General features: G+C 35.1%; 1 protein-coding gene across 1 annotated transcript; it reads right to left on the bottom strand.

Annotated features, from left to right (window-relative positions):
* Positions 1-2,173: 2,173 nt before the first annotated feature.
* On the bottom strand, positions 2,174-5,229 carry LOC137659982 (uncharacterized). Its single transcript, XM_068394721.1, has 3 exons — positions 5,155-5,229; positions 2,484-2,631; positions 2,174-2,331 (listed from the first exon to the last, which is right to left on the bottom strand). The coding sequence occupies exons 1-3, from the start codon at positions 5,227-5,229 to the stop codon at positions 2,174-2,176; spliced, it is 381 nt and encodes a 126-aa protein (XP_068250822.1).
* Between the last annotated feature and the right edge of the window lie 7,665 nt (positions 5,230-12,894).

Here is a 12,894-nt window from a genome sequence, read left to right on the forward strand (position 1 = left end):
TAAACAAAAAACAAGGATGATAGTAACATTAGTGGCATCATGATTTTTATAAGTTTGTTAAGGCAGTTTCAAATTTAACAATAAGAGACTGTTATCCTCCCCTGGCAAGACATTTTCCTAAAAGGTGAATGATTGTGTAATGATATATTAGATTGTCCAGATTGTTCATAAATGACATCTTTATCTTCTCTTTTTATCTATGTATCTTTATAATGTCTAATCGTGCGCAAATAAAATAATGCTTCAACTCCTCTATTCTTCTATACTTATTCAGACTCTATCCCTTTAACTCCCGCCAAATGAAGCCAATATCATGATTTTTATCATTGAATGCACAGTGATATAGTCCTAATTGCCTCTACAATAGTTGAAGTACAGGAACTGATTGATAGGTTAGTATTGGAGGAGACAAAGCTGTATTGGTGACCAATCAGAGAAAGAGTGATGTCATACAGATTCAGAGTGGTGATCAGACGAACTCAAACTCTTTAAAATAATTAGGAACCATCATTACCAGCAATGGATCACTAGTCACAGAATTCGAGGAGAGATTAGGGAGGGCAGAGCAAGCAATGGTCATGCTAAAAACAGTTTGGAGGTCAAATTGAATATCTGATCACAGCAAAATCAAAATGTAGATTTCACTTGTAAGATCGATATCAATTTAAGGGCACTCATCATGGTACAGCACTACAACAACTGATGCTAAATTTCTTGCCTTTAAAAACAAGTCATTGAGAGGATTTTGTGAATCAAATTGCAACGCTGGTAACATAGACAAGTAACCGTTTCTTCAGACAGTTTTAACTTGGTTCCTTTTTTTTTTTTTGTCTGTCGCGTCCAAGTCTTATTCCACATCCCCTACCTTCCCTTATCCCTATACCCACATCAAATACATCCCCACCCAATTCTTATTCATCCTTTCCAGTTACAAACATAATAGGCTTTACTTTTCGCCTGGAAATATCGGAACCTTCCCCCTCCTTTCCCTAAACTTCATCACGGTGCTCCCCCCCCCCCCAACCACACACAAGCTGTTTCGTTCACAGAGCTTGGGAAGTTGTTACGTAACACCTTAGCTTTCCCCTTCCTCTCTCACACATCTCACACTCCTCCGAACTCCCCTTCCCAATCTAAGCATTCTTTCAATAATGAATATCAGTGTACGCAACACGTCAACCACATCGGCTAAATATTTTGATAAGTATGGACACACACGCACTCGTACAAAATTGGCTTACTCAAAGTAGCTAAATCTAAAATGTTTGATTGAACCTAATCGAAAATTTTCAATAAAGGTTCCTTCGACGTTGCTGATGTCCTTCGTGAGAAATTAAAGGCGGGAATATAAAGCGATGATTTGGCCATCACTCCCAGAAGGAAGAACGGAGAAAAGTAAACTCTTGACCAAAACTAGAAGATACTTACTTTCCGTAAATAATAATAATAATAATAATAATAATAATAATAATAATAATAATAATAATAATAATAATAATAATAATAAATTGTGCGTATGGCATTATTTATCAATTAATGATTTTGCAATGACCCCTTATATAAATTTTATCAAATATTACGAAATTTTAGTTTACCTAATTAAAATATCTGAAACATTTGAGATCCATTAGGTATATAGTAAATTTTCTTTTATCTTAAAACAAACTCATGTTAAATTTAGGATTTCTAACCCATTCTTGTAATTATGATTAAATTACAGACAAATGTTTTTTACACTAGAAAGTGATGGGTACTGCATGTATTTCTTATGGTAGCTGGAATGAGCCTCAGCATTTCAAAATTTCCTTTCATTTCAGAAAAAAAAAAACATCTGAAACGTGCAGCTACACAGGATTTTTAGTTATTGACAAATCATAATGGAATTATTTGTGGCTTCCTAATACCACATGTAATTCGTGAAGTGGGAATCCCCCAGAAATTTTGATACTAATTCATGAGATGAAAAAAATAAACGCTACTTGCTAAGGGGAGAAAAGAAAATAAACACAACGAGACATAAACACAAATATAGGAAAGAAAAATAAATGAAAATTTTCCATATCTATTTCGAGCCAATCATTTACAATTTTTATTCAGGCATATTTTTACATCTTATCTGCTTTTCAAAGCTTAAAGGGAATAACCCATAAAATACATGAATAATTCAAAATTTCTATTCTTCCGCAACATCCTTCTTTGCAACCTGCACCGCATAGGGGTGTGAATAAGGGTAGGCCAATGGATAGCCGGTTCCATACCCGTGGTTGAAGGGAAGTCCATGACCATAGGCGAGTGGGTATCTGTGCCCATAGGAGAGATGATGGCCGTAAGCTGGAACACAGGATATAAACATATTATTTCAATTAGGTCGATGTGATTATGTGCATAGGGTACATACAATCATATTCATACACCTAGTTACAGTCGTATGCATATAAACATAAATATAAGCAATAAGTAATCTTAAACAACTTTATACTTACGGTATGAAGGGATGTATGAATCTTGAGCCTTGATGGAGTGGACGAAGGGATTGAAGTAATTGAGGGAATGAGGCAGAATGAGCTGAGGATCCGCCTCTGGTTCTGCCACAGGGAAGGCCACGGCCACAGCCATCAGACACAACAACACCTGCAAACAAATCATTCAGAAATTCTCATTGACTTTATCTTTAAACCACACAGTAGGATAATGTAAGAAAATTTATGAAGGAAATAAATCATATAGAATAGAATGGATTTAGTGAAGGTTCCAAGAGAATGGAAACCTTTTTAGAAACATGTTGGGGAAAGTTTTTCTTTGTAATATCATTAGGAAAATTTTAGGAATATTTTGGATGAAAGATAAACAGAGATGATTAGGATGCATTTAGTGAAAGTTCCAAAGGGAAGGGAAACTATTGTAGAAACGAGTTGGAGGAAGTTTCCGATTCAAATAAAGTTGAATCAATGATAGAGCACTGGATGACCCATCCATTATTTTTTCTTGTTGTTTCACGGCATAAATAGGCATAAATTATTCTTATATAAGTCACCATGATTTATGGACCATTTTTATTTCTATCACTAATATATATATATATATTTTTTTTTTTTTTTTTTACGAAGAGCATTTCGATATAAGATTACTTACCAAAACATTCTGTTATTTGTTTTGCAGTTTATCATCATGATAATTGGTATTTTAGCTTATAACTTATTTGCAAAATACATATACTCTCAAAGTAGTAAAACAGTAACTTTGGTAAGAATATACAAAAAAAAATGCTAATAGTAATAGGAATAAAAGTGAAAATACTAGTAATAATGCTATTTAAAATGAAATGTTTCTACTTACAATAACTTTCATGATGAATGAGTGTATTAGGTTGGTTCCTCTTCAAGTAACTAATACCAAATCATTTAGGACCAACAATATTTATAGAGGAACGAGGACCTTGAAGCGGAGGGAAGGATAACCACGCCTCTGGCTACCAATCTCTGTCTTTGACTGGAACAAAGGCTCAGGACTTACTCGTAACCCCAGCCTAATTAGCTGTGGTCACTTAGAGGAATCCTTTTTCAATTGTGAAGATCTCAATTTCGATCCTTCCATCTCCCTCTATGAGATGATGCTGCAGATACAAAGATTGGATTATTTCTAGAACGGAAGTTCTCGAATCGGAAGTTAAATAAAAGAAAAGGATTTTAGCAGCTTCTCAGTATCACCTACTTCCTTCCCCTACACAAGAGGCTCATTCATAGAATTTGGATTCCCAAGTCATACTGATCTTGAATGCAATATCAATATTGCCTGAATATTAAGATATTCAATACCTGTATCATTTTGTGCTAGTTTTTCAAGTGCTCCCTAGTTTGTCTTTTATTTCATATCTTAAGAATTACTATTATTTTCCTGAACCTTTTCCTTAATCAATCAAAATAATAAGAATAATGAAACTCCTATACTCTTAAACATTTAAAATATTTCATCCAAAAAAGTAAGATTTTTCTCTATTAACTTTTTAGATTAACTTTGTATCCAATCTTCTAGTCTTATTTGAACTTAAAGTTATTAACACTTAACTCTTTGGTGGGCAACCATAGAAATTTAAAGGAATAAAAAAACTTTCTTAGTATCTTAATTTTGAGTTTTTTTTAAAGATATTTTACACATTTGAATTTCCTAAACAACTGCACTGGATAGTTGCAAAGTTGCAGAGGAAATGTAGCTCGTACGGAATACTTCTCTGCTTTACCTGAAACCGGGCTAAGCCTGACCTGGCTTTATTGCTCGTTATGGTTACTTATGTATCTTTGGTAAAAACAAGGTTTCATATAATTTCTCAATATTTAGGGGGAATTTCTACGAAGACAAAAATAGATTTTACTGCTTTAATAAAGAGAAAAGTGAAAAAAAATGTAAAATTGCATTAAGATTACATATAGAAACTTATTGTAGTTTACATATGAAAGATCTATTTTAATGTGGTTTCTGATCTTAAAATATTTCATTTTCATTGTTAATTACTTCTCTTGATTTCTTTATTTCCTTTCTTCGCTGGGCTATTTTCCCTGTTGAGGTCCTAGGGCTTATAGCATTCTGTCTTTCCAAGTAGACTTGTAGCTTAGCAAGTAATAATAATAATAATAATAATAATGATAATAATCAGTAACCTATACCGGTAGAGAGCCTTGCAAGGCAGGGGCTGTGACAACCACGCCTGTCTCAACTCCCAAGTAATTATGTGGGTGTGAAACATTATTATTATTGTTGTTATTAATACTATGATTATTATCACTATTATTGTAAATAAAAGTTGGGAAATAATCGGCAATTAGGAAATAAGACACTGTAAATATCCCGTTCCGTTGGACCCTTCTTCACCGACGAAACCGCAAATAGTTAAGGAACGTCCACACCCAGATGGTTGTGGTAAGGCTAATAACTCTCGAAGAGGATCTCCACCTCATCAAAAAACATTCCTTTGAGATAATAATTTCAAAAGGGCATATATATGTAGAAATATTTTGTCCTTTATATATATATATATATATATATATATATATATATATATATATATATATATATATATATATATATATATATATGCTTAGAACACTTGGCGATGATCGAGAAAGATTGGACTGGATTGGTAACAGGAAATTAGCTGACCTTGAGTATGCTGATGACGCTGCCCTTATTAGCAGACCGCTGCAGGACTTGCAAAGCTTGCTTACCAGAATGCATGATATATCACAGGAGACTGGGCTTAAGATGAATAGAAGAAAGGTAGATGATGAGAACGGATCATGCAATAGGAGATGAAATATTGGTAGGAGAAAGGATTAATGAGGTGGAATCATTTAATATTTAGTAAATATGAAATATAATATAGGATCTTTAGAATTTGAGTTTAATGAAGGAATAAAAAAAAGCAAATCAGACAATGGCTAGGTTAAGTAAAATTTGGAAATTGAATCGCCTGAAATTATATATAAAAATCAGGCTATATATCAGTTGAGTGAGATCGGTGCTACTGTATGGACACGAGTCGTGGTATGACAGTGAAACAATATCCAAAAGAACTTGTAGTTTTGAGAACAAAGCCCTCAAAAGAATATTGGTAGTTTAATGGCAGGACAGGATTAGCAAGGAAACTATAAGAGAGATTACTTGAATGCCCTATGTGGACGAGGGCATGGTGAGGGGTAGATGGAGATGGTTTGGGCATGCTCTTCGCACTTCCCAAGAGAGATTAGTTCACGGAACTTTCAACTGGGTTTCATAAGGCACTAAAAGAGTTGGAGATTCAGGCCTACATGGCTGAGAACAATGAAGCGTGAAATAGATGATAAATGGAGAAGTATTGATTTAAAAGCTCAAGATAGAGACGACTGGTGAAATCTAACCGAGGCCCTTTGCGTCAATATGCGTAGAAGATGATGATGATGATGATGATATATATATATATATGCATATATATTCCATTATCTAAAAATAGGAACCTGAAGATATATGATAATTCAGTAACTAGATATTTGGATCATTTTTCTTTTACACATTTGGTTAATTTTAGTTATTTGGAATGAATGATTTGAAGTCCTCTAGCATCCTGACATCTTGGCTCTTTGGGGGTTTTAAATGACAGAAAGAAACCTGTGAGAAGTGATAATCCTAAATGTTAAGAAGACAATAAATGATACTACTATAGTATGATATCTACCATCCATATCTTTATCAACCAACTATTAGTATTATGAAATATGATAAAAATAATAAAATATTTGAACTAAGTGATTAATCATATTATTGAAATAATGTTAGATCACTAACCCACTGGAGCACATCTATATACCGTCCGCCATAAAATAGGAGCAATAAAATAATGTTAAATCGCAAGGGAAGTGAGCCAAGGCCGAGTAAAAATCAGTTTGAACTAAGGGATTAGTTATATGATTTAATGCCAAAATATTCGCCCACGGTGTTAACGAGCGTTGAGAAACATAAATATGAAGGACTGAAGGTGTCGGCTCGATTATAAATAGAAAACCGGTTGCTGAGGTTTGATGATAGAATAAATTGGAAAATGATACTTACTTACTCTGGCATCGTTGTAAGGTAAAGTCTTGATTTCCAATATCTCAAAATCAAGCGTAGTCTTGAAAACATTCCTTTTGTGTAGAAGAGTTTTCTTCCATCCATTTGCTACATCTCAGTACAGACGCCAACGACATTGAATGGCCAAAGTAACTACACCTCGAGTTTTAATCCTTTCCTGGAATTATCAGTAATTATATTGTACACATGCACCAGTTACGATGTGTTGGGTGACATATGCTAAATTTGATTTGAAATTATAGGATTTACAAATACCATTTAAACAATTTTTGACACTTTTCAGACCCATGACTTAAAGACCTGGGACATCGGTGTGCAACATATCAATATAATGAGAAAACTTCGATATTCTTTCTTTTCAAAATCCCTAAAGATCTAATAGAAAAGTATTTTTTTCTATAAAATAGAAATATATCTTGTTATAATAAAAACAATAATATGGACAAAAACTGGATACTGCACCATCAGCTAAGAAGTATGTGAATGTTGAAAGAACTATTACTTTTATCCGCTTTTTTACAAGAAATAAAATAAGGCTGCTTGTAAAAATCAATTTTATAAAACTTCTTTTAAAAACACTTGGTTATCCTAAGGTTTTGATTTTCTCAAGTATCCTCAAATAAATCAATATCAATTTTTATTTCTGAACTGTGTTTATTGTCGTTCAGGTAATTACAAAAATATCTGATTCTTTCATCTAAAAGTACTCGTATTATTATTATTATTATTATTATTATTATCATTATTATTATTATTATTATTATTATTATTATATTTCTGTTTATACTCATTATTATTACTTTTCATTGTTATCTTATTCATTATTATAATTATTACCCTTGTCAGACCTTCAGCCAACTATTACCTATCATTCAGAAGAGATCCGTGAGTCGCCCAGCAAAGCAAGTTTGTGCATTCATCCCTTGTAACCACATCATTCAAATTCTGCTGTAACGCTGCTAGTATACAGAAGTTGAGGGAGCATTTTTCATTAGATTAATATTAGATAATTTTCTCTTTTTCAATTTATATTCTGTCTGTAATGAATGTAATACGGAGTTATATTTGAGACGATAATTGATGAGACACTTTTGAATCAGCTAAAAAAAAACATATTGGAAGGGAATATGATATTTCCTGTTGATCCAAAGCTGGAGGATTTCCTGTGAGAGAGAGAGAGAGAGAGAGAGAGAGAGAGAGAGAGAGAGAGAGAGAGAGAGAGAGAGAGAGAGATAGAAATGAAGGAATCATTGAGGAGGGTCTCTATAATTTCTTGTAACCATGGCTAAAGTTAGGGCTGCCTAAGTGACTTTCATTTTCGTTTTACTCTGCTCCAGAACATCATGAATAGCTTGGCGTGGAACATGTGTGCAAAAAAAAAAAAAAAAGCTGGTTCAAATCCTCCTTTAATGAGGGATTTGCTAAAATATTTTCAGATAGGGAAACTCAATTATCACAGCAAAATATTCTGGAGTCCATTTTTCCAACAATATTAATGGAAATGAAGTTTCACAACCCTTTTCGTGGTGGCGGGATGTTGCAAAACAACCCCCACACTCTTGATCACACTAACTGACAAATTTCTCCTCTGCACAAACTTTCCCCTTACGTTATCAACTGGACTCTTGGACCGAAGGAAAATGAAAACAAAACATAACCTTAACACTATATTCTTAAAAGTAAACGCAATCAAAATTATTATTATACTTGAAACTAAAGATATCATACAGACAACACAAAAAAACTTTAACATACGAAATAAATAACAAATACCACATTCACATAAACCCGGAGAAAAAATATCAAAACTTAAAACTAAGATGCACCACAACCAAATATGTTTATATACTGTATATATTTTAGGGACACCAATACAGTCGTCCACACACTGCCAACTGTCTTTAATGGCAAACTACCACAGCTCTGTGGGTAACACTACAGCAAGGGCCAATGTGCCATAGCTGCCTCCCTAATCGGGTTAATCATCATCGTCATCATCGTCATCCTTATCATCATCATCAATAACGGCAATCAAAATTCATTCGGTCTGGGTCATCAACATTTAACTAAATCTGAACAGTCGTATCCAGTTCCTTATCATAAGCCAGGTCATCAATCAATATTCAAAATATAAGCTCTCCAAAGGAGTTAGCCTCTCCAAAGGAGGAATTACGGCTTGCCAAAATAAAAAAGAAAAACACTTATGAACACTCCTAACTAACTGAACTATCGCACTATAATCAAAGATAAATAATAAATTGTTCCTATCATTCACAATCACTACAAGCAAAGATAAACAAAACTGTACTTACTTAGAAAATCAAAAAAACACTTCCAACGCTGGTAAGAAAAATATATATAATCCAGCGTTCACACAACTGCCTTAAGCTGCAGTCAAATAAAAAAAGCATTCGCTCCGAAACATTCACCACTGCCGTAACCTAACTAAAAAAAAAAAAAAAAAAAAAAACAATCTCATTTGTACCAACAGTCTTTCTCACCACCAACGATCGATACACTAACTACTTTCGCTCGCTAACACAATCTCTCTCTCTCTCTCTCTCTCTCTCTCTCTCTCTCTCTCTCTCTCTCTCTCCTCTCTCTCTCTCTCTCTCTCTCTCTCTCTCAGGATTTGGCAAAAAACAAAAAATAGAAATAAAGCAAAAATAAATCCTCCACATTCCTCCCCCCTTACTTTGCCAAATCCATCTCACACAAAACTTACAATATTTTTTTTCATTGCCCAGTCGCAGTCGGGAACGGGACCTCTACTCCGAGTAACTGGGCCTCCATACACTCTCTCATTCACTTCTTCCTTATCACAATCATTCGCTACATTAACACTAATCTTATCTAAATCCCTATCATCTAATATATCATGTACAATCCCATCTACCTCGTTCTCGTTTGGCCCTATAATTACACTCATTTCTGTAAACAGTTCATCCATTTCATCAAAAACATTCTCAACTTTAGCAAAAGATTCATTCATGCTACTTATTCTCCTGTCTCTCATTCTCTCATTCGTCATCCTTTCTTTTACATCACCTAAGGAAAAGCCACACACACTACAGGTATCATTCATACTCAGCAATGATTCATCTGTATTAACACATTTATCTTCCATACACACTTGCACATTTACACCCTTGTCATACTTATTTCTGTTCTCACTTTTACTTATAAATTTCCCTTGTACTTTCTCCTCACTTAAAACTTTCAAACGCCTCTTTTTTCTATATTCAACTAACACTAATTGTTTATTTTCCAGCCCTAACTTCTCATGCATACTAGATTCATACTTGCTCATTTCTAACCAATTATTCATCCCATTCTCACAAACATTGATCCTATTCCTTCCACACACACAGGAGGACTCACCCAGCTGAACCCTCTCACACTCTAGTTTCCCGAACATCCTGGCTGACTTAATTAATCCCTTCTTCCTACATACTCTAGCTACATGCCCATCTGCACCACATTCAGTACACTTACTCCGCAGCTCCTTGCACATTCTAGCATAATGACCATCCTTACCACAATTACCACAAATTACATTCAAATGATTACTACGACATCCACTCGCTATGTGCCCAGTCATACCACACCGAAAACACTTAACCTCTTTCTCTTTCTTGCACTCACTAATTCTATGCCCTACCTCACCACATCCAAAACAAGCACCTAGAGCCCATCTACATTCATTCTTCTTATGACCTACTTTCCCACACCTATAACACTTTTCATCACGGACACGGCTATCTGACATACCTCGATGTGCACTCACACTCCTATCCCTATTGCGCCAATTACCCTGCCTAAATCCTTCATTTGTCCTTACAGGTATTCCCACATTACTTGCCCTAACACTCCTATCTACTACATTATCAGCTACCCTCATTGGTCCTCTCAAAATTGCATCCTTATAACTACCAAATTCTATTACACTTTCTTCCATTCCAGTTCTTACACTCACAGATTTACTTTCTTTCATGCACCTATCTAACTCATAATCCTCAACTATCTCTAGTATATCATCCCATGTCAATCTCTCTTGCGTCCACCTCATTTTCTCTTTGCGTTTCAAATTAATGAATTCACACACATTCTCAGGTACTGTTGCCAAAAACTTCCTCATTAACTCCTTATTCTCACTTATACCTTCATCCCCATACTTCTTCCTAGCTAAAGTTTCCAACCTACATACATACATCGATATCGCTTCTCCTGCATTCATCCGTGCTTCATCAAAATCATTCTTACGCTTATACTTAACACTCCCTTTCATACGTTTTACCTGCTCAATTATTCTCTTTTCACACTTTCATAATCAACGTCACCTACACTCATTATCACTCCATACATCGTCAACAAATACCCAGTCAAATATTCTCCTAACTCCCTAGCCCAAACTCTTTTACTATCACCATACTTATCCTGACAATACCTCTCATACTCCTTGAAAAACTCGTATACATCCCTACTACTATGCTCATTGAACCTTTCACACCGAGGTACCTCTCTCATAAACACAGTCTTACACACATCACGTTCATTCTCACTGCTATCATCACTGCTACCTTCCTTCTTGTTTCCTACTTCCTCGCTAGAATATAAGGAATCTAATTCCACAGTGATACTCCTATCCTTGATCATACTCTTCCTAGCCCTTTTCTTACTCGCCACTTTCACCCATTCACGGTCGTCCTTGCTATCAGCCTGATACTTTTTCTTCCTTTTCTTCTCATCACTTTTACCTTTCTTCTCATGATTCCTATCACATTTCTGTTCATCCTTACTATGCCTTATTCCTTTATCTTCAATCTCAATATCACTATTACTATTACTATCACTATCACTTCCTTTCCCATTATCACTAACCTTAGCCTTCTCATCCACTATCAACCCCTTACCCAAAGCTGAGGACACTCCTCCGACTGCACCTTCACCCATTAAAGTTTTCATCATCCCCATGACTTGCCCCATCATAGCTTCCAATCGTTTCTCCGTTCGTTCCTCATTCTCTTTCATCCTCATCTTAACACATTCTTCCACTCTCTCTACAGTTCCCTTCAACTCCCTAAGCTCATTCTGCATCGCCTCATTCTCCCAGTTCAACCTCTCATTCTCTACTAGCAACCTCTCTTTCTCAACTATCAACATCTGCTCCCGTTCTTTATAATGCCGCAATTCCTCCTCCAAAGCCTTGTGTTTACCTTCCATTTTTCTTCAACCTTAATCTAATTTCTTACCCTATCAGTCCTTTGTCAAAGAGTCCAGCTATCAGTCCCGCCTCAGCAGTCCCTGTTCGGGCGCCAAAATAATGTGGCGGGATGTTGCAAAACAACCCCCACACTTTTGATCACACTGACAAATTTCTCCTCTGCACAAACTTTCCCCTTACGTTATCAACTGGACTCTTGGACCGAAGGAAAATGAAAACAAAACATAACCTTAACACTATATTCTTAAAAGTAAACGCAATCAAAATTATTATTATACTTGAAACTAAAGATATCATACAGACAACACAAAAAAACTTTAACATACGAAATAAATAACAAATACCACATTCACATAAACCCGGAGAAAAAATATCAAAACTTAAAACTAAGATGCACCACAACCAAATATGTTTATATACTGTATATATTTTAGGGACACCAATACAGTCGTCCACACACTGCCAACTGTCTTTAATGGCAAACTACCACAGCTCTGTGGGTAACACTACAGCAAGGGCCAATGTGCCATAGCTGCCTCCCTAATCGGGTTAATCATCATCGTCATCATCGTCATCCTTATCATCATCATCAATAACGGCAATCAAAATTCATTCGGTCTGGGTCATCAACATTTAACTAAATCTGAACAGTCGTATCCAGTTCCTTATCATAAGCCAGGTCATCAATCAATATTCAAAATATAAGCTCTCCAAAGGAGTTAGCCTCTCCAAAGGAGGAATTACGGCTTGCCAAAATAAAAAAGAAAAACACTTATGAACACTCCTAACTAACTGAACTATCGCACTATAATCAAAGATAAATAATAAATTGTTCCTATCATTCACAATCACTACAAGCAAAGATAAACAAAACTGTACTTACTTAGAAAATCAAAAAAACACTTCCAACGCTGGTAAGAAAAATATATATAATCCAGCGTTCACACAACTGCCTTAAGCTGCAGTCAAATAAAAAAAGCATTCGCTCCGAAACATTCACCACTGCCGTAACCTAACTAAAAAAAAAAAAAAACCAATCTCATTTGTACAAACAGTCTTTCTCACCACCA

The sequence above is a fragment of the Palaemon carinicauda genome, chromosome 20 (assembly GCF_036898095.1).
Source record: "Palaemon carinicauda isolate YSFRI2023 chromosome 20, ASM3689809v2, whole genome shotgun sequence".
NCBI lineage: Eukaryota > Metazoa > Arthropoda > Malacostraca > Decapoda > Palaemonidae > Palaemon > Palaemon carinicauda.

Coding starts and splice junctions, on each gene's coding strand:
- LOC137659982 (XM_068394721.1), bottom strand. CDS start 5,229: ATGCATTCTGGTAAGCAAGCTTTGCAAGTCCTGCAGCGGTCTGCTAAT. Junction 2,632..5,154: donor GCGTCATCAGCATACTCAAG/GTCAGCTAATTT, acceptor ATTTGTTTGCAG/GTGTTGTTGTGTCTGATGGC. Junction 2,332..2,483: donor TTCATACATCCCTTCATACC/GTAAGTATAAAG, acceptor CCTGTGTTCCAG/CTTACGGCCATCATCTCTCC.